At 33.6% G+C, this 22,772-nt stretch overlaps 2 protein-coding genes and 1 long non-coding RNA gene across 3 annotated transcripts; 2 read left to right on the forward strand and 1 right to left on the reverse strand.

Moving 5' to 3' along the window:
- Nucleotides 1-8,108: 8,108 nt before the first annotated feature.
- On the forward strand, nucleotides 8,109-9,105 carry LOC139512387 (alpha-crystallin B chain-like). The gene has a single exon (XM_071299997.1). The coding sequence runs from the start codon at nucleotides 8,260-8,262 to the stop codon at nucleotides 8,938-8,940; it is 681 nt and encodes a 226-aa protein (XP_071156098.1). The 5' UTR covers nucleotides 8,109-8,259; the 3' UTR covers nucleotides 8,941-9,105.
- A 2,936-nt stretch (nucleotides 9,106-12,041) lies between these two features.
- LOC139512389 (uncharacterized) lies at nucleotides 12,042-16,947 on the reverse strand. Its single transcript, XR_011662253.1, has 4 exons — nucleotides 16,835-16,947; nucleotides 16,011-16,215; nucleotides 13,255-13,926; nucleotides 12,042-12,237 (listed from the first exon to the last, which is right to left on the reverse strand). It is a non-coding gene; the product is annotated as an uncharacterized lncRNA (long non-coding RNA).
- Nucleotides 16,948-20,521: 3,574 nt separating this feature from the next.
- On the forward strand, nucleotides 20,522-22,301 carry LOC139512390 (body wall muscle protein HR-29-like). The gene has a single exon (XM_071299998.1). The coding sequence runs from the start codon at nucleotides 20,651-20,653 to the stop codon at nucleotides 21,677-21,679; it is 1,029 nt and encodes a 342-aa protein (XP_071156099.1). The 5' UTR covers nucleotides 20,522-20,650; the 3' UTR covers nucleotides 21,680-22,301.
- Nucleotides 22,302-22,772: the final 471 nt, after the last annotated feature.

The following is a 22,772-nucleotide window of genomic DNA, read 5'->3' on the forward strand; positions in this document are numbered from 1 at the left end:
GCATACGACAATACAACATTTTAAGGTAGTAAATATTATTTAATCGGTTTCCACAACTTGAGGTAAATAAATTCATGGTAAATAGACATCAAAAAATTAACAGAGACATATATAGAATCAACCAACTACACAAAAAAACACTGAAACTTGCAAATTAAATAAATCTACGTCAAAAGTTTCAGAAACCCCTCTATGACGTCGTGGTGGTGTAACGTCGTGTTGTAGGAACATCGTGCGCAACGTTTTATTCATTTATCAGATATCTTTAAAGAGGGGGGGCAAGGGGGTCCCAATAACAGCAAAACAGCAAATTGATTTGGCTCATAACAGATAACAAGGAATTAAAATAGACAAAAACAGATAACAGTAAATGAAATATTAAAATAATTCGGTCTTTGACAAATCAGTATTTCTTATTACGATATAATCCTTTGTAATGCATTCCATTTTTTATGACTATGTTTTTAGTATTAATTTATGTATCTAGAATGTGTTTAAATTACTACTCAATATATTATAATATTTTTTATACGCTCGTTTACGGAACGTATTATGGTATACTGTTGTCCGTCTGTTGTCAAAAACTCTTTAACCATTTGCATTAAACTTTGAGGAATTGTTTATATGACGTGAGCTCCCTTTTTTTTATAATTTTAGATTTTACGTTTCCAAGTTAACGGGTTTTATTAATTAAAAAGGTGTGATTTTCCAGTTTTCAGACATTAACACAAAAATGTTTTCAGCAGTTCTCATGAAACGTTGGTGTATTGTTTATATATATTGACTGAAGCTCCCTTTGTTGCTAATCAAAAAAGTGACCTAAAAGAGTTTGAATATTCTGACTTTTTCTAAATGACCATTTAATGAGGGTGTGAATTTTTCTTAATAAAACTATGAGGCAAAGTGGTATATAGGGTAGAAAAATCAAAAGCACCAATTATAAGCATGCAATTTATCAAGTACTTTGAACGAATTTTGACACTCTAAAAGCAATTTATTCCACTATTTTCAAAGGCCTTATTTGAACAATTTTTTATCAGCTGAGGTTTTTGATTGTACCAAGTGTACTAGTAAGTAGAATACATAGTTTAGTAGGGAAACAATGGCTTGAAACGAAATAAATCTTTGTTTGTAATGAGTTATGTGCAGCTTCGGACCCAAGAACATGGTTGGAACTTTCATTGTACAAGGCATTTGGGTCTGCTTTGAAAAGAATTACAGAGCTGAGTCTATGTACCATATTATATAAAAGGTTAAGTGGTTGTTAGGACCTAGTCCTTAATTGAGATCCTTGTCAGATATTCCTGGCCATATGTTTTCCTTTTTGTCATATTAAGAATTGTTTTAATTTAATATGTTCGTACGGAAAACAAGGAACATTATTCTCATACAAAAAATTAAGATAATTCTAAATACACATTCATAAAAAAAAATGGAATTTATTACAAAGGATAATCATAAGATATACTTGAATTGTCCTGGACCTCACTTCTGTGATGGGTATATGTTAATGGCATCCTTCTCTGAATACGGGACAAACATATTAGTAGTGGTAGACCCCAATGGCCAAAGTTCTTCAATTTATACCGAATATTGACTGTCAAAAAAAATGCTAACATTCCAATTTTCAATAACAGTTAACAGCAAATACATTATCACAATAACAGATAACAAAAAAACTAAAAGCCCAATAACAGCTAACAAAGAATAAGACAATAACAGCTAACAGCAAATATATTTTCAAAATAACAGATAACAAAGAATTAAATTGCCCCATAACAGCATAACAGTTAAACCCCTTGCCCCCCCTCTTTAAAAGATAGAAGATATATTGTCTATTCTTTTAGGTCCCATTTTGGTCATACAGCCCATAACGACTTTACATATTTTTTTATGTCCCTGTTTATTTCCTTTACAAGATAGCATTTTGTGGGTAATATATAAAACACTATCGATTTTCCATTTTATCAATATCTTGAATGCTGTTTTTGAATGTTCCTTATTGAGCGACGTCTCGTTCAGCGTTGATACAAGGAAGCATGTTTTCCCTAGTTTTTTATTTGTATAATTAAAAATATTTATTTATAATTTAAATTGAATGAATTCGACAGGAATACAAAGCAATATAGTCCACAAATTAAAAATTATGTTTTGGTTCATTTTACTCTGTAAAAGATGTCAGTGACACGTATGGTAGTGTTTATTTTTTTTTCGGAAATAAGATTATAAAGAGAACATATATAATACGGCGTACCATAATTTGCTGTTTTCTATGTTGTGTCTTTTACAAGTACTATTATTTGTCTGTTTGTCTTTTTTAATTTTTTTTTAGCCAAATTTATTTTCGATCTATGAGTTTGACTGTCCCTTTGGTATCTTTCGCCCCTCGTTTGCTGCCGTACCGAAAATACACAGCCCCATCCTTTTTATATTTTTTTTATTTTTGTACGCACAATTTAAAATTGAGATCGCTCGAGTAAGATAATAATATGCCAAACATTAGTGAACACACCAGATAGCAGAATGTTTAAAACCATTTTATCTCCCCATTTACTGAATTCCAAAGGACGGTATTTGAATTTAAAAAAAAAAATCGTAAACTTAATTTATGTCATCCAACATAATAAAAACCTGCTATATTCGACGGCAAATTGAATTTCTATTTAATTGATCTTCCGTAGAATATCTCCAGAAGAGGTCCAGATTTATTTTCTTTACCTCTTCACCAGAATACATTCTGGAAATGTGCAGAAGTCAAGAGACCAATAAAACACGCCCCTAGTGTTGATTCAATGATAAACATAAGCATTTTTGTTTTTATAAAAAATCAACAGCCTTTCCCCTTGCGGAAATTCGATACTTGATAGATATAGGATTATTGCATGCAGTGATAGCAATGGTTTCCTTAAATCAAGTTTAAATTTAGATATTGATTAATAAACAAATATAAAATATGGTCCAATTCAAGTACACCTTCTCGGGTGCGCTCGACTTTAGTGACTAATCACGAGGTAATTTGGAATTTAAAGGTTGTTTTGGACGTTTTGTAAACAATTAATGCTAGTACATCATAGAAAAACAAGTGAGTAATATTTGTTTAAAATTTTAGAACAAAAATCTATTCATAAAGTCTGTAGATTTGTTAAAAAAAAATCTGGTTTATTTGCTAAAAAATCCTCTTTTTCTATTAAATGGATCCTGGATTTGTACCAAACTTTGGCAGAAGCTTGCTTATGATCATACTAAGCTAGTATCCATATGTAAATATTGTAAAGAAAATAATAATTTTTTTTTTCATATTTTACTTATAAATGGACTTAGTTTTTCTGCAAAGAAACAATACAATCACTCTGTGGTTAAAGTTTTTAAAATTTTAATAACTTTCTTAAACTATCCTGGATTTGTACCAAACTTGGACAAAAGCTTGTTTATGACCAAAAGCTAGTATCTAGAGGGAAATTTTTTTTTTGTATTTTACTTATAAATGGACTTAGTTTTTCTTCCAGTTAACATTACATGTACAGTCTGCAGTTAAAGTTTTTAAAACATTTATTAGATTCATAACTATCCTGGATTGTTACCAATCTTGGACAGAATCGTCTTACAATCAAAAGATAGTATCGAGAGGAATATTTTAAATTATTTTTTTCCCTCGTTTTTGTTGAGCCTGCGATTAATAGTAAAAAGTAGGCGAGACACTGGGTTCGGAACCCTTACAATTTACTTTTTTTTATTAATGATTGACTTTTTTGTTGTTGAAAATAACCTATGTGCGAAATACATTAAGCGGAAATCGACGACCTACCAGATAAAATCACTTATTTTCGTGGATATTTAATTATAGATAATGTGTTAAACATCAAATTTGTGGATTACATGAAACCACAAAATCAACGAAAGCTGGAGTGGTGTTCTCGAAAGTATCCTTAGATTCGTCCTAAGTCATAGATAAGACCAATTTTAGGATGGACTTAGGACCAGTTTAGGGCACTCTCAAGTTGCGTCTCGAAACTATCTCAGACGAATCCTATGTTAGGACGTCCTAAACATATCCTATGTGCGAAATTTGAAAAATAGTTAAAGTAATTGCGTTTCATTAGATGTTCATCTTCACGTAAAAAAAATAGAAAAAAGCATGCACAAAGTTAGGATGAAGATATGATGATCTTAAGACACCTAATTAGTTGTCCTAAAGTTAGGACGAAAAATGTGATATAAATGTATCCTAAGTTAAGAGAGCTTCGAGAACACGACTTAGGACAAAGACTTGTCATAAGATGGTCTAAGGACACGTCCTAATCCTAAGATAGCTTCGAGAACACCACCCTTGGTAATCAACGAATAATGCTCAAATAAAAGGCTATATAAAAAAGACATTGCAAGAAGAAAGAATACAACCAAGTGCAGTTGAATTCAACAATAAAAAAATGTAAATCAAGAGATGACCTGATGCATCACAAATATGATGAACAAATGGACCAATCAAAGATTTTAATAGGAAACAATAGGGCCTGGTATTATTATCCGAGTTTTTGAGAGTCAGATACAAAAAAAGTTATATAACCACTTTTAATTCATTAGAAAACTTCTTATGATATAAATTAAAATTTAAGATATTAATGTTCAGTTGATATTTCTACAGTTCAGAGATTACTATGATTACAAGTGAACTGATTTTGACATACATTATGCAATCTGTTAATTAGCCGTATATTTGTTACGTTATAATTAAAGGATTGTCACAGTTAGCACCCTTTATTTCATCTCTTTTAATATTTTTTGGGCACACAAAATGAAAGAAATTTTATAGCTAACTGAACATAAAAAGGGTCAAGAATATTAAAAAGTGATATGCAAATGAAAACACAAAGAAAATTGGTTCTTCATACAGGTATATATTGCAAATAGTAAAATGTTAAAAGACCGGTGAAGTATGACATTTTTATTTCAATAAAAAGCACATGTTTTCCTGTTTAGTGTTGTACTCTGACCTAATGAAGTCTAACTGAAGGGACGAGTACCAACCTTTCCCAGTCAATGGTAGACAGTGGCGTCCTCTCCGATGGACTGTGGTGTACACAGCCCTGACGAAGTAGAACTCCTGTACTGTCATAACCATTTTTGAATCTCTGTCATGTTGATATTCTCATGTGGATGGGAAATAGTCGTATACAGAGCATTCTCTGGGTGAGGAGTAAGGGTTAGGGATTGGGTCATGTAAGTTTTGGGAAATGTAGGGTTTGGGAAATGTAGGGTTTGGGTCTGTAAGGGTTTGGGTCTGTAGGGTTTGGGTCTGTAGGGTTTGGGTCTGTAGGGTTTGGGTCAGGTTTGGGTCTGTAAGGGTTTGGGTCTGTAGGGTTTAGGTCAGGTTTGGGTCTGTAAGGGTTTGGGTCTGTAGGGTTTGGGTCTGTAGGGTTTGGGTCTGTAGGGTTTGGGTCATGTACGGTTTGGGTCATGTAGGGTTTGGGTCATGTAGGGTTTGGGAAATTTAGGGGTTAGACCTTGTGTGTGAGGGGATAGAGTGTGTGAGAGGAGAGGAGAGTGTGTGAGAGGGGAGTGTGTGAGAGGGGAGAGTGTGAGAGGAGAGTGTGAGTGTGTGAGTGTGTGAGTGTGAGGGGAGAGTGTGAGTGTGTGAGTGTGAGGGGAGAGTGTGTGAGTGTGAGAGGAGAGTGAGGAGGAGTATATGAGTGTGAGAGGAGAGTGAGGAGGATTGTATGAGTGTGTGAGTGTGAGAGGAGTGTGTGAGGAGTGTATGTGTGAGTGTGAGAGCTGTGTGTGTGTGTGTGAGTGTGCGAGGTGAGTGCGAGAGATAGAATGTGTGAGGAGAGATAGGGTGTTTGAGAGTAGAGGAAGAGGAGTGAGTATGTGAGCACAGGAGCATGTGAGAGGACACAATGTGTGAGCACACAATGTGTGAGCGGAAATAGTGTGTGAGATGAGAGAGTAGACATAGTGTGTGTGAGTGAGAGGATTGCCTCAGTGTCTGTGTATATTTAGGAGAGAGGAAAGACAGTTTCTGTGTGTGCGCGGGTGGGTGTGAGAGAAAAGAATGAGAACATGAAGGGATTTGAGTGGTGACAGAGAGAGTGGTTGTGGAAAGGGAAAGACTGAGGATGTGAGAGAGAGGGGAATGAGAATTTTATAAAAACCTTTTTTTTTATGATTAGAAATCAAAATTATTAGAAGAAAAATAGAAATACGATCTAATTTGATATCTTTTTAAAATTGCGTTGAATCACATTCTTTAACAGAGAACCATATGGTGTTTGTTTCATTTGAATTGTTTTGTATAAAACCTGCATTAAATTGTTTCAGATTTATCAATGGATGGTATCAACTATTTTAATTCTCAATGAAATTCGACATTCAATAACAAGCCCAGGTTGTAATTATAGAAAGTTTTACCTTTTATAACGATGCAGGTGGAAATCTATACTTCTGTTCAAAGCCATATTTTGTAAATAATGTCATTCTACTGGTTTAAGAAAATTACAATCCATCAGCAGTGACTGGAATCTGATTGTTTGCCATGGTGTTTTCTGGGCTTCTAATAGGTTTGGTTGGATACTTGATATAATTTGCTTATGAGCAATTGATCGTCAAAATTAAGAAATATTTTTAAATATTCCGCGAAATGTGACTAAAAACAAGACAGTAAAAAGGAACCGATTATAAAATTTCGTGTCAAACTCCATATAAATAATCAACATTTAAACTTGTTGTAGTAAAATGAAAATGCATGTTAACCTGTACTATTGTTTACAGCCTAGTGGGCAACCGCAAATACATTGTGTATTTACATTTAAATATCCAACGGCAAATGTAGTGAGATTTAGAATGAGATATACAAGTAGAATAGTTAAAGATGTATTTAACAAAGCCTTGGGAAATATCGATCAATAGATGTAAAATATATACGAGATATATAACTTTTTTCTCCCAGATTTTTTTATCTTTAAGTCAGGAACGTCATCAGTTTTCCTTTAGTTAGCTCTTAGCTTATGGTACACTCTCGAGGGTACACCGAACACCTCTTAGGATTTTTTCATTTGCTTTATCGGGAATATCAAACCAAAAGCTGTAGCTACCTTAGCTAGCTTTCTGTAGTAGATAGAACATTTTAATCATGCTTTCCATATTATGTGCCGTTTAATATGTCCATGTTCAAGTTAGCGTTCAATCTGTTGGTAGCTGCGTTGTGCAGGTGTTTTACTGTCTGTTTTATGTTTTATCACATCAAGGTCCAGATAGTGAAAAAGAGTGAAGTTTGTATGCATATACAACTGTTTTGACTACAACACATATTGTACCTACACCAATTCAGACTGTGAGCAACATGTATTGTTTGTTAGTGTTTGTCTTTGTTTTAACTTTCTTTCGGAATAGTCACATGTTGGTGGTTTATGGGGGTTAGGTTTATCTAATTTCTGTTATTAAATGATTAGATTATCGAGATTTTGATGAAATTCAATATTTGACTATCTCATACGCCAAACAACTTCAGCATGTGTTAGCTAATTTTAGTAAAGCTTGAACGATCACAAAATAAGAATATTACTAATATGACGAACAGTCATGTTTGGGGTGATATTTTAAAATGTTTCAATAATTATCATTCAGTTCCATGGACGCCAGTCGTGATTGCTGCAATAATTTTAACCAAGTATACAACTTTCTTACATGTATATCACTCAGAGCTCTCAGTATTTCATGTAGAAAATAGAATGGTAGCACATTTTATTTCATAATATTTGATGTCTTGTAGTTTTGTAACAGTTCAAAGTGACGTCACATCACACCCCTTAATGGATAATGAAGTTATTTTTTTCTTTAGAACATGACTATATTATAAAGGTATATAAAATAGGTAATGAAATCGCACAAATAAAACAAAGGTAAAATAAACATACATGATTCACCAGTTGCCGTGGAGCATCTTTTACCTGGGAGAAATATCCATACAGCAATAGATTAATTTACCTGTCCAGATATATGTGGTGATATAAATTAATGGCTTTAGGGCATTATCTCTATCAAAGAATTTTTGTTACTTTATTTATTCACCTTTTGTAACATCACGAAAAGACAGTTCCAGAAAAGTGTTCATTAGTGTATATAAAAAGACAGCCCTGACATCACTATACAGTTCGTCTATAGATTCTGGATGATAAAGCTGTTTGAATTGGACTTCCTATAAAAACTGTCAGTGTTCTTTTTACAGAAAAGTTGGAATAAATTTTGACGACTCCAACAGTCAAAATGTCAATGTTACCTCGATCGGTGCCTATCCGATATGAAAGAGACTTTTGGCCGTCGTCTTATGATCGTCGAATGCCGATTTATCACGACTCTTTCCCCTCATATGACTATAGATATTCAACTTCAATGCAACCATCTATGCCTATGACAACATACAGAGATCCGATTCCTTTTGAATATGAGCGACCTTTGCAAGAAACCAGAGTGGTGCCGAGTAGCAGCGTCGACCATGAAATGAGGAGAATGAACGATGAAATGAAACGCATGTGTGATAGTATGTCTCGAAGTGTAGCAGTCGCTCCATCACAGCCACCTATCTTGCCAACTGTCGACGATTGGCGACTTACAGAAAATTTTAGGATGGACAATCCTATAACTCAGGAACGTGACGGTTCAAGAAAATTTTATCTAGAATTCGATGTTGCGCAATTCAAACCGGAAGAAATTACGGTCAAAACAACCGGAAATCAACTGTCCGTTCATGCTAGACATGAAGATAAAAACGACCCTAACCGATCAGCTTACCGTGAATTTGCTAGACAATATGTCATACCAAAAGAAGTAAGGCCAGAGTTTTTGACATCAAAATTGAGCGATAGGGGAAAACTGATCATTGAAGCACCACTACCAGCATTAACAGGAGGCAGAGACAAGCTTATTCCAATTGAACATAGGAAATAACTATAATTGTTAGACTTTTCTGTTAGCTATAGAAACAGGATTAACAAATTAACAATGATTTCTTGGATTTATATATTGACTACTGTGGATTATAAGTGCCTTAACAGTAAGATATCTACAATGTTGCTTTTTATATGACAATTAAATGCTTTTATAGAATATATATCAGGCCTTCAAACATAATTATTAAACCATGTTGTAATGTCTCTTTCTATGGTTGTAAAATTTGTTGTTGTTTATGAACTGTTTTAATGTTGCTGTGAATTACACAATTAAAATATACTTGACTTGCTAAAACTACATGAACTCATACATCTTGTATTATATATTTTTGCTTCTGAACTATTTTCATCCCATGGCGTCCGTGGTTGTCGTCGTCGTCTGTCGTCTGTTAACTTTAAAATGATATTCTCTTCTAAAACTACTAGGCCAATTGGAACCAAAATTGACGCCTCCGTGTGTGGGAGTTTCTCGCTGCATTGAAGACCTATTGGTGACCTTCTGCTGTTGTCTGTTCTATGGTCGGGTTGTTGTCCCCCGTACCATTCTCAATTTTATTTATTGATCATTTGGGTATCTCGTTTGAAATTGGGTCCTATGATCCCACCTGCCAACCTATATGACCGACATGGCTAAAATTGAACATGGTGGTACAATGCAAGTTTTGTTTATTATATTGAAAACCAATACAGATAGAAAATATATGACAACGGCAGGAATATTCAGATTACTGTCCAGCTACATCAACTCTTTCAGAGGACTTCTTACACTAACAGTACTATAAAAGATAAAATGGAAAATTTGATAAGCCAAAAACAAACAGCAATGCACATTTGCAGATTGACTTCTTATCATGGTTAATGCTTTTAAGGACGATTAGAATAATTGCATGCGTTATTGAAGAAGATCAAGTGGCACAATGTTGAGATCTTCTGTCGAATCAATCTTTCAACTAGTTAAGGTAGAACATAGGTACATATTTATTTCTTAAGATAGAATTTTCTTATACTTTGCCAAAGTGAAAAATCTGATTGATTTTATAGGGAATAACTAAAGCTACACAGATTAAGGAATTGATGTCTGAATGAATCATAAACGTCTATTGCATATTCAGGACGATTACATGAACATGTTTCATATTGAATATAAACCCTCCGTTATAAAAGGAATCGACACGCCGAGTGTTCTTTTGACGTGCTAGTTCACAAGGTATTACCCGCAGTAAAGATTTGTCACTTTATGAGAACAAACTATTCTGACCCCAAGCTTAAAAGTATTCACTCCTTACTAACATTTAGCGCATGCTTAGCATAGACACACAAAATAACATTTTTTTTAGAATTTGGGTTGACCTGGCCGGAGTTCAAACTAACCATCTCCCACACTTAGGCGAGTACGCTACATCGAGACCTGTTTTAAAATATAAAAAAAAGACACCGAATTACTATTTAAATATGGTTAATCCTATTTTTTTCATAAATTCATACATTTCATCAAAAGTTATTCTCATTTAAATCAGACAGATGTACAGGAGATGTACATTCATTATAACCTATGCCATTTTACAATAAGTTCTTTTAAAATGCGTAACGATGTGTGTTCGTTTATTCTGCATTAGCTAGATGTATAAAGGTGGGGGGTGAAAAATCACAAAACATGTTTAACCCAGCTGCATATTTGTAATTGTCCCAAGTCAGGAACATCTGTCTATGGTTAGTCTTTAATGTTTTTAAGCTATGGCCATTATGTTTTGCGGTCTGTGCGTCCGTTCGTTCGTTCGTTCGTTCGTTCGTGCGTCGGTCCCGCTTCAGGTTAAAGTTTTAGGTCAATATAGTTTTTCATGAAGTTGAAGTCCTTTGACTCCTTTCTCGTAAATATGCGATCACAAAAATAACAAACGACTCCAGTGGTCTGTCCCAAATGTGTGATGGTAATTTGCGATTTCATCCTATTTGTTTTTGCTGGAAAAAGATTTACCAAAAGTAATTCAATTCAATGTCGCCTGTTCATTGTATGCACAATCTATCAAAATCTAGGCAATTTTCAACGACTAATATCTTGCTAAACTAGCACGGTGACCCATACATTTTATTTTATTTTTGAAAAAAAGCATAGTACAATCTTCACTTTGGCAAAGTATAAGAAAATTCTATCTTTAGAAATATATATACCTATGTTCTACCTTAACTATTCAACAGAAGATCTCAACATTGTCACAACCGATACCAGAATATCTCAACATGACATACTTTATCAAATATTTAGCTTAAAGAAATTGTATTCGTAAAGAAAAAGAACAAACAGTAATTTTATGTTTATAAGGTTTTATAATTACCAATTTACTGATATATATGTTAGCTTTAACGATGATCGCACTGTCATTTTGTCAATAACCGACTGTACTGGCTCCATTTACCTGCTGGAGAAAAAGTCATTCCGATGTCATTTTAAATCGTATTGGTCCGTGTTATACACGAGACGAACCCTAATTCAATTATCTATGGCATGACATTCTCCTATTTTACAAAAAAACTCATTGATTTTCAGTAAATTGACGAAAAGTCGACCTACCCTGTGTTTATTTTGGATATTTTGAACCAGAAAAGCTCAACAGGAAGTGCCAGAATACTTTTTTCCGTCTCAACCATTTGGTTTGGTTGAGATTAGATGGTTATAACCAGGCGTGAAATTCCAGCTTATTTCCCTGTATGTTTAGATGTTCTTGTTCATACTAACAGAGACAATCTTAAAGTGGAAGCTGCTTATATGTGACGCCCCTGTACTATTATTTTCCAAATAAAAAATCGTACAGTGGAATGAATTAATTTCTATGTGACTCTCCTTGTCTACTTTTTGGCAACTTTCCAAATTGTTCACGGTTTTTTTTACGAGCAAATCTATTACGGAAGAGTTCGTCTATCTACCAACATGACCATGTTTGCCATCACACGCAGTGTTTCATTGGCAATCATACCACATCTCCATATTTTATATTATGGAATATTCTTTGTCATTCCATCATTTTTTTGTCACAGAATTGTTTTCAATGTTTTTTGGCATCCACTTCCTTCCACCCCTTTCTAAATGAGCAGTAATCAAGATAAAAGAAAGTAGTTTATTTATATTTTCATTGGAACAAAATCATTAAGACTTATTATTTGGCGCTGTTTAAATAAAGAAAATACTCCGAATTGTTCTTTGATTATATATTCTAAGCTGGAAAGATTTCCATCAAAGGTTCTAGTCCATTCATCCAATCTAGTACAACATCACACCATCCTTACTCGTTAGGAATAGCTGCAAGATATTTAACATGAAATTATATAAGTGATCAAATTTAAAAGGCCACAAAATAAAACTTGTTATATAAAAAAATAGGAAAAAAAGTAAGAAGCAAGGAATATTTTCAATTGAATCTGCTTTGAATTGACAAGCAATTAAAATACAGAAAAAAATACACCCAGGAAACTATACATCTTTATTATTTCTTATGAGTTTTTGCATGTTAAAGAATCCTCGTAACATTTTTTTGAGGGATCCGTAGATGTCCTGTTGCAAGGCAAAATGTCGGTCCTTATCCACCATAGTGACACCATTGTTTTCCAGTTGCACTCCAAATTTTCCACAATTTATCCGTGTCTTACGTCCCATCTTGTTGAACCTACATATTTTATTAATTTTTAATAATTTCTCACACTGAATATGCACGAACCAATTCCAACTGGATGTAAAGTAAACAGCACTGAATCATTATTTTTTTGTTTCTAAAATATGAGTTTGATGATGGATAAGAGTTTTGAAAAGTTAAGAGATAATTTGATCTTTACTCTTAACAAGGCAAAAATAAAAAATAAAACAAATATCACAATGCATTGTTAGTAATTTTATGTAAGTGTGTATAAAGAGACAGCTTGACATTTTGTATAGACTAAGTTATTAGTCTTTTGTCTCGATCATTTCGTGGACTTTTATAGCTGACTATGCGGTATGGGTTATATACCGCATAGTCAGCTATAAAAGAGCTCATTGCTGAAGGCCGTACGGTGACCTATAGTTGTAAACTTCTATGTCATCTGGTGGAGAGTTCTCTAATTGGCAATCATACCACATCTTCTTATTTTTATTTCTATTGTCATCTGGCATGGCATTTGTGTTGTGTAATGTTGTCGGGTAACTGTCTGAATGATTTGAAATGAACATTTTTTGATAGTATATATAGAAGTCGACATCTGATCTAAAACAATTTAAAAAGTGTCTATACAATGATTTCTTTTTTGCTCGTCAACTAGGAATCATTAACTTGATTATTCTTACCAAACGGTAAACCTAAAGCAGCTTTGATGCTTTGTACTTTAGATGTCATTAACCCTCCACAGCCGCCCATATGCATCTCCCAGTCCATGTAAAAACTTTCGTCCATATACTTAGGATAGTCCATAACTGTTGAAGAGGAGATCCATCCGTTCATAAAAGCATTCGAACTTCCTCGGTTCCCGAATGTGCCATGTTTGGGATCGAATAAAAATGTTATATAACTGTTAGGGTTGGAATCACAGTTTCGGAATGTAAAGTCCTTTCCTGCAGCTCTATATCCCTGTATGTTACGGTTTTGAACTAAGTTTATAGGCAGAAAACCGAGAAATAAATATGGATGAAGTTGTGAAGTATGAAACGTTGGTCCTTGATACAATTGATGAGTATTTGATTGGAAAGATAGAGTAGACTGATACCGGTAGGCTAGCAAATTTTCAACTTTAACTTCCCTCTGCTCTCCGTTTGACTTAAGAAGACGTATTTTTGCAAATTTATTTGTAGAATAAAGTTTTGCAATATCGAAAGCGACCCCTGAGGATTTTCTTGAAATGAATGTGTATCCATAGTCGCCTTCGAATGAACAGTATACTCTAACAGCCTTCTGCAATGGATAAATAACATAATCTCCGCTAGGACTCAGATTGTCTTCTGTGTAGATATCTTAAATATTTACTGCTTTAACACATGACGCCATGAATTTACATGAACGTTAATGGAAACATGCCGCTATAATGATATTCAAACCACGGTTCCTGGAAAAGTTCTCTTGTAGGGTAAGGAAAGGGGACATATCGCTTTTATTAATTAGGAAAAGGTTGGTATAGCTTTTAACTTATTTTTTTATATTCAGGTTTTCTCTTAAATTATTACATTATTTGGAGAATTGCGTTTTAATTGCAGTTCTGTGAAAATAAGATGTGTTATGATTGCCAATGAGACAACTATAAAACAGAGTTCAAATGAAGTGAATTGTTTCTTTAAAATTTATTCTCAAGAATATGATCATATGAAAATCAATTGGAGATGTGCCTAAATTTACAGTGCATAGAAAAACAGAATAAAAAGTTTCAATTTCAATATTTAACTTCTCTCTCTGGGGCGTAGAGGGCTTACACCGCCTTTGATTGAATTTTTTTTTAATGTTTTAGCTGTGCATTATCGATTATTGCACAGTAAGAAAAAAGAGATTTTGCCCATGGCATGTGTTAACACGAAATATTGCCCATAACATTTTTTTCCGTTTGCCAACTTTATAAAAAGTTAGATTTTATATATTCAGTACAGTATTGTCACAATTTTTTACATAAAAAACAAACTGTATGATCACATATTTATAGAAGAAGCTGTAAACTATTACTCAAAAATTGTGGATATTGGATGCAGAAAAAAATGTAACCCCACAACCGTCTGAAAAGGAAAGATAAACATATCTCCAATGTGAATATCGACTGCAAATTGTCTTACGATGATAAATTGTAGACTCTGTGTCGAAGATTACATAGCTAGGTCTGAGATTTAAGGGCGGTTGGGGAGTAAAAATTCCAAAATTATATGCCTTTCAAAATTACAAAAGATGTATCCATCTGCTGATAATAAGTAGAAGTTAGAAGACATAATACATGCAGTTCATGATTACACGGTTACCTTTTGGGTAACAGTTTACAGTTTTACTGTGTTAATTTTTACACATTATGCCCGACTCTAAATAAAATTTACTTACTTACTTTTATGCATAGGCAAATAACTATTTATCTTAATCATGGCTGTAGTAATATTTATATATAAGTTAAAAGCTATTCTGGAGAGAGCTCTGCTTTGTCGTTTGCGTGTTCAAAAACTTAGTGACACAAGGTCTTTATTACAACACGAAAATTATATTCTAAGAGAGGCAATTACAGTTGTGATAAATGCGTTTTACCTTGATAAAAAACGCTTTGAGAAAAGGAGAAAGTCCACAAAAACTGACAAAATTAAGCCCTATCAATCAACGGAACAAGTGAAAGGAGAACTTAAAAGACAAATTGCAAGAGAAAATGCACAGTCAAAGTATGAAAATGAAATTTACCGATTTGCAAATCTCGTAAATTCATTTAGAATATACAAACCAAGCGAAAACCACCATAATGAATCGCATAAAATCCCATAAAAGTCTACTGCTATGTATGAATCACCCACCACGCGAATCCATGTAGATTCAGTTTAAATGTCACCGTAGGGAATGGGACCGGTACAACCGCTAAATTTACAGATCAGAAGGATATTCTGGTATCTTAAGATCTAAGACCGCGAAAACATGTTCCTCGATAATAGAGACACAGCCGCGTCGTATCGATCAACCAATTTGTGATGATGAAATTAAAACTTGTGAACAGTCGATTTCATTCGATCATCCTGCTAGACTTGCTGTAGCAGTTTTTACACCTCTCAGCATACCCCTGTTAACGAATTTCGTATATTGTGAACACGCACATGCGTAACGTATCAATTGAGATATGTAAACGCAATAAGATGGGACAGTGAGTATATTACTTATGAGAAATGGGAAGTTGACTATAGGGCACTAAAATCGTGATGTTACTTCAGGAAGGCAACCAGCATGTATCACAGGTACTGTCTAGGTATGCAAATTTACATGTGGTCATAAAGAACTCGAATTATTACGTCTTTGACCATATATACAGTAAAACAAAGCTCATTTCATATCAATATGGGTATTCAATTACAGAGGCACTTGTTCTATTTTGCAATTTTCTTACTTGGTTTGCGATTCAAAGTTTTCAGCTCTAGTCGTATTCCTGTAAGAGCAGACGTGATCTTTTGAAGATTATTATCTACAGCCAACATTGTCAAGTCCTCCCTGGTTGCTTCAATCTCAGAACCATAAAATAGACAAATTAATAAAGCTGTAAAAAGCATTTTTTTTCCTGATAAATAACTTCGACCCTTTTTCTGTTTCTGATTCTGAAATTTAAAAAAATGTTTCATTAGTTAATTGCCCTAACGCATCTGGTTTAAAGATATTTGTTTAAATTCACATCCCAATGCATACATACTTTAAAAATGAAATAAAAATAAAAATAAAAATAATTAATTAAACACTGCATGGAATTCAATACAAAGCACAATATACTAGTTTGTGAGCGCTATATTAAATCGTGCAATACTATGGTTTGCTCTGTATACCTTCTCAAACGAGCCCCGTACACAAGTAACAATTTCCAGTATTAGTCATCAAACGATGTATCTTTTGCACCAATTATAATTCCTTAGTTGCTTAAAATTGCACTCATCAAAATTAAAGACAGAGAACATTAGAGATATGTCTTATAAACAAGTAACAATTTCCAGTATTAGTCATCAAACGATGTATATTTTGCACCAATTATAATTCCTTAGTTGCTTAAAATTGCACTCATCAAAATTAAAGACAGAGAACATTAGAGATATGTCTTATAAACAGCACATATCTTTCTACAGCTGTTCTTGAAATTACCTTCATCAAACAATAACTTGTCATATGTAAGATACAGTTTGTTGACATTTAGTTTTTTTTTATTGAATTGCTGTTATTCATACTTACAAATATTAGTTGAGAATCCAGTGTGTGGCACAATTGTTCTTGAAAAGTGTTCTCATCAAACAAAGACGTATATATTTATATTTTATAATACGCCTATTATAATTACGCTTTAGTCATTGATATTTTGTCGCAACGGAAAGTGTCTTGTGATCATGTTTTTACTGAATTTACTACGTTTTAATTTTTGTCAGTATTTTATTTTATTTCAAGGACTTCATTACAAACTATATGATGACCAAATGTAAATAGGTTTTGTCAACAACGACGACGAGGGGGGGGGGTGGGGGGTCGAGGGTTTAACGACCTTGACTTCCCACGAGGGTCTTGCACGGTCAGTAAACGAAGGTTCTATTTGTTCACATTAATTTAGTTATAATGTAGGGATTTACACCACAACAAAATAATTTTATATTTCAAAAACTGTAAAATTCCCGGAGATACTACTTTTGTCTGTAGTTTAACACCCCGTAAATTACCACGAGGAATAAGAAACTTAGAAATTTTGTTTTTCTTCATAGAAAGTGCACAAAAACGGATTTTTTTCAAACGTCTCGTGTGTGCCCTGTTCATTTTCTGAAGCTTGGATGATTTCGTTTTTTATGTTATATCGGTATGATCTTGCAAAATACATTTTTTCTTTTCAATTTTATCTTCCTGGTACGAAATCACCAAAATGACAATTGTGATAAGTTTAGCACTACTACCAAAATTCAAGCAACTACTCTTACACCCATTACAGGAATCCGAAATGCTCATTGTTGGGGGGATACTATTTTGTTTCTATTATTACGTTTCTTCGGTTTTAATCCTCTCTTTCAAGAATAGACGTTGGTGCATATTATTAGCTGTATTTTGAAACATATCTCAGAATTTTGGGTCCTTAATGCTCTTCAACGTCTTAATTTTTTGGCCCTTTAAACCTTTTTGAATCGAGCGTCACGAATAAGTCTTTTGTAGACCAAACTTTTAAATAAAAAGAAACAAGACCAACATACAACGTCTTTGACGAGAGTTACTCTCAGTCCTCTGGGGATACTATGAAATATTGTAGTATTCAACTAAAACACAGATGCAACGTCCGTATATAATCGTCATCGTTAACGAATTTGCTTCAATTTTGTCTGTTAAAGGCAGGGTTTCTTTTTACTCCTTCAACGAGGGTTGTTTTCGTTAAGCTAAAGAATGGATCAGGTCTAGATGTCAAGAATAGATATGTCTGTTATTCCAGGATCAACAAATACAATTTAACAGTTTGAGCTAGACAGAATGGGGAGATAGTATATGACTGTAAAAATAATGCAGTATCATATGTGTAGTGAGGTATTCAAGTGCTAATATCCAATATAAATTTAATGGACAAAACCATATAGCAAACTAATGTTAATGAAATATATAGAGTCACCCGACCGATGCAGTGTAACATAAAATATATCATCTCTTTCATTACTTATCGTGTTTATCTAACTGGATAGCAAAATGTAAAGGACAACTATTCAAATTGTTTGCTCTACTAACTTCGTTATTATCATGAAATACTGAGGACTGATCTTTAAATAAGTAGGAATGTTTTTGGAATAATGAAGCGTTAAACACGCCCGAATTAGTAGTCCTGCATGCAGATCAGTCCCCAGTTTAGAAAATTTGTTTTTTTAACTATCCAATTAATGAGAGCTATCGTGAGACTTGATACCATTTGTGAGTATGGTCTTGAGAAACGATGATAGTCCGTCTGAAGGGGACTTTAATTGCTGACTATCTCTTGCACGAAAAAAGACACTCCTGTATGTTTCGCAAAAGAGCAGGCTAATGCCACTACAGGGCAGCATTTGCACCCGCAAAGGGGAAAGGGATTGATATAAGTTGCAATAACCTGTTACCAAATCCACTATAAATAAATATGTCTAAACCAATGAGAACTATACCTGAATTAACATGATTTTTTGCCATGCAACGTATTCATTTTGAAAATTGTGTAGGTATAAATAAAATGTTAAATATGAATGAAGTGCATCTTATTTATGCTAATGTGCAGATCAAATAAAAATCGTGTGCATGCCAATTATCATGATTATGTAATCACCTTGAAACTATCTTCTGGCAATTCAAGATTATAGCCAAATACGGATTCGGGGAAAGTTTTCTTGAGTACATTTAGATCACCTATGTTGCAAAAACAACGTTAAAAAAAAGTACATCACTGAGAAAAATATGTAATTTACTAATTAAAAAGAGCGTGAACTAATATTATTTTGGCAACTAATAAAATGTTACACATGTTCAGAGACATTTAATATGTATTGTATGTCTCTCATAAAACTAACCACATTTGCAAGATTCTTTCAATTATCCTTGCTACCGTAAATGGAAGGCATTACAGGATTACTTGTCTGTCCCATGTCGGAAGCTCCGATTATCAGAACTCGTAAATTTCAGTAATGAGTACCATAGCATATTGACCAATTGAACTTTTCGAGAAAAAAACATAGTTTTTGCCATATGTTATTTTCTACAGTGTAAAGTTTTAGATTATAATCATCAAACAACTAATTAGATTAGCTTTTAGTATACTTCCGAATTGAGGTATTTGTGAAATAATATAGTCTCCTATTCCGCGATGGAATTCAATTAAAGCGTTAAGCGTTTTCTCCAAGAGATGGAGCATAACAAATTCGACGCTTCTGTCTTGTAGGCTTGACATTAAAAAACATAGCTTTTTACATGTGATCTTTGAAAATCTGTATGAGATGAAATTGGATTTAGTATATATGTGACACAACTGAGCTATAGTGAAACGCAAATTTGCACGGAAGAGAATAACACCTACTAAAGGTAGCCTTATGCATATCAGTATATGTGATATGATTGCCAATGAGATAGCTATCTATCAAATACAAAATGACGTAGATGTAAGCAATATAGTTCACCTTACGGCCTTCAACAATGAAAATTCCATATCGTATAGTTTTACTATAAAAGGCCTCGACATGACAAGAGGTTAAACATTTCAAATGCGGAAACTTGCGGTTTATCTAAATAAACTTAGTATTTTTTTTTAAATAATAAGGTTTTTCCACCTCAGGAATAGATTACGTTAGCTGTATTTGTCAAAACTTTAAGGTATTTTGGTCCTCAATGCTCTTCAACTTAGTACTATATTTGGCCTTTTTTTCACTTTTTTTTATTCGATCGTCACTGATGAGTCTTTTGTAGACGAAACACGCGTCTCGCGTAAATACAAACTTTAATCCTGGTATCTATGATGAGTTTATTTAGTAACTGAAACTAAACAGATTTTCTAATTAGTCCAAAGCAAAACCAAACATTTGTGAAAAGACATAAAAATTATACACATATATATAAGAATTTACGAACATATATAACTTTAAAAAGGACTTGATCGAAGCGGAATGAAATATGTGTAACATTTATCTATCATATTTTATGTTAAAATCTCCCATCACCTTTATAATTGTTTCACTGTATACTTTAATAAACGATGCAAATAAGTATTAGTTGCTGAGGCGTGTAAATATAAAAGAGAAAATATCTTTTTAATAGAGTAATTGACATTTTTCCTCTGGTCAACTTTAATATTACACATATATGTTATTAAAGAAGATTAGCGAAAAGGCTACAACATTTTTTCTTTTGTGGTGCAAGTTTTCCAGGGCGTAGTTGGCAAAAACACAAATAAACAAGGGCATAGAAACACAACAACTCGTGGCTGGCGGCCATTGTAGAATCTAACGCTCCTTGACATAAGACATTTATCTTACTAGACCTTCATAGGAAAAAGGAGGGATTTTATAAAAAAAAATGTCATACCTTTCAGACACTGTACCTGTTAAATATGAACGAGAAACATACAGAAGTAAAACGACATCTGAAAGGCGTACACCAACTTATAGTGATTACACACCAATTGACCATCGGTTGAATAAATACGAAAGGGACATACCAACAAAGTACTCTAGCAAACCATTGACGCATACCAATACACATTCTACATATAAAAAGGATATTCCGTATTCTAGTTATTCTCCGGTCTCCAGTTATACTAGTCGACCTTTGAGCTATACGCCTGTCTCTAGTTACACGAGTCGACCTCTCAGCTATAAGCCTGTCTCCAGTTATACGAGTCGACCGCTCAGCTATACGCCTGTCTCCAGTTATACGAGTAGACCATTCAACGATACCACTGTCTCCAGTTATACGAGTCGACCATTCCACTATACGCCAGTCTCCAGTTATAAAAGTCGACCATTCCAGTATACCCCGGTCTCCAGTTATACGAGCAGACCAGTCACATACAACAGTACGAAAAAACCTTCTACTTCAGACGATAACTGGATCACATATGACAAAGAAATGACTCACGAAAGTGACGAAATAAGAAAGGAATGGGAGGATACTTTCAAGAAAATAGCACCAAGAGCTGACCAATGGTCTCTTGCCGATACTATCTCAAAACGAATGGTCCCTGTTACTGAATCTGATGACTGGATTACTGGAGGAGATAACAAAGTGCATGACTTCATTGTACATGACGCAACTGGAAAACGAAAATTTTATGCTGAATTTGATCTGTCGCAATTCAAACCAGAGGAAATTCAGATAAAAACAAGTGGGAGCTATCTTACAATACGTGCAAGACATCAGGACAGGGATCCAAGTAATTCATCGAAAAGAGAATATTCTCGCGAGATTCTCCTTCCAGACGAGGTCAGTACAGACTTTATAACCTCGAAATTAAGTCGAACAGGGAAACTAACACTCGAGGCACCGATTTTTGGTTCTCAACGAAAAAACAGAGACGTTACAATTCCGGTTGAATACGGATATTAGAAAATACGTATTGTATATATTATGTGTATTGGTCTATATGTTACATGTATTATAAGGGAACTAAGACATGGAAAGGAAATTGAATGTTAAAACAACAGTGATATTCCAAGGGAATTACGACGGTAGACGAAGATGAAGTGGTATCTGACTCTAAGAATAACTTTTTACAGTGTTCTCCATACCCGAACAGAGCGCAATTGTAAATAATAACAATAATGTGTTGTGTTTTAAAATATTTCCTTCAGATACGAAGATCATTTTGCTGTGGATTAGCTGTTGAAATAGTGAAATTGTTAACCTACTGATTTTTATCCTTTTTGTCGTCTGAGTGACAGTAGCCTAATAGACAAATATTTCAATTTATTATTCATATTTTGATTCAAATGTTGAACTAATGTGTAATTAAATGATGGAAAAACATTGTAAGTAGGTTATGTGTAATTTGAATCGTTTTTATGGATCTAAATATAATTTGTAAATATAAATAAAAATGAACGAAACCGAGGAAAGAAAGTAAAATGTAATTGTACTTATTATTGAAATTATATGATTATCATACAAATACAATAACTATGTATTCAGGGACAACATTTTTTTTTTATAGAAAATCAATTTTAAGTGTTTTAAGTTCTTTGTCTTAATTTTGCCTTGCCCATATATTTTTTAAAAATTATTTAGACTGGCTACGAATGAGGGTAAGGGATCGTATCCAAAACAATAGCATTGATACGACGTCAACGAATATGAAGTATGCGGAAGATGATTATCTTAAACCGATTTCTTTCAATCATAAAAGAAAAACATGACCAAACTCATGGCTTTTAATCCATAGAATGGGGAACATGAACGTCGAAAGAGTTAACATTTCTCGATTTGATAAGACATACGACTTTACACAACTAGTGAAAAAATAGGCGAAATATATCAACTATACCAAAAGTCATAATTCTAGAAAAATTGACAACACCATGACAAAAACGAAATATATAGAAAAGAAAAGCACTACAGAAAAAACGGAAGACTGAGCAACACGAACCCTACTGTAAATTTGAGGTAACTTATAATAGTTGTTCCGGAAGGGTTATCAACTTCA

Source organism: Mytilus edulis, chromosome 2 (assembly GCF_963676685.1).
Source record: "Mytilus edulis chromosome 2, xbMytEdul2.2, whole genome shotgun sequence".
NCBI classification, from domain to species: Eukaryota; Metazoa; Mollusca; class Bivalvia; order Mytilida; family Mytilidae; genus Mytilus; species Mytilus edulis.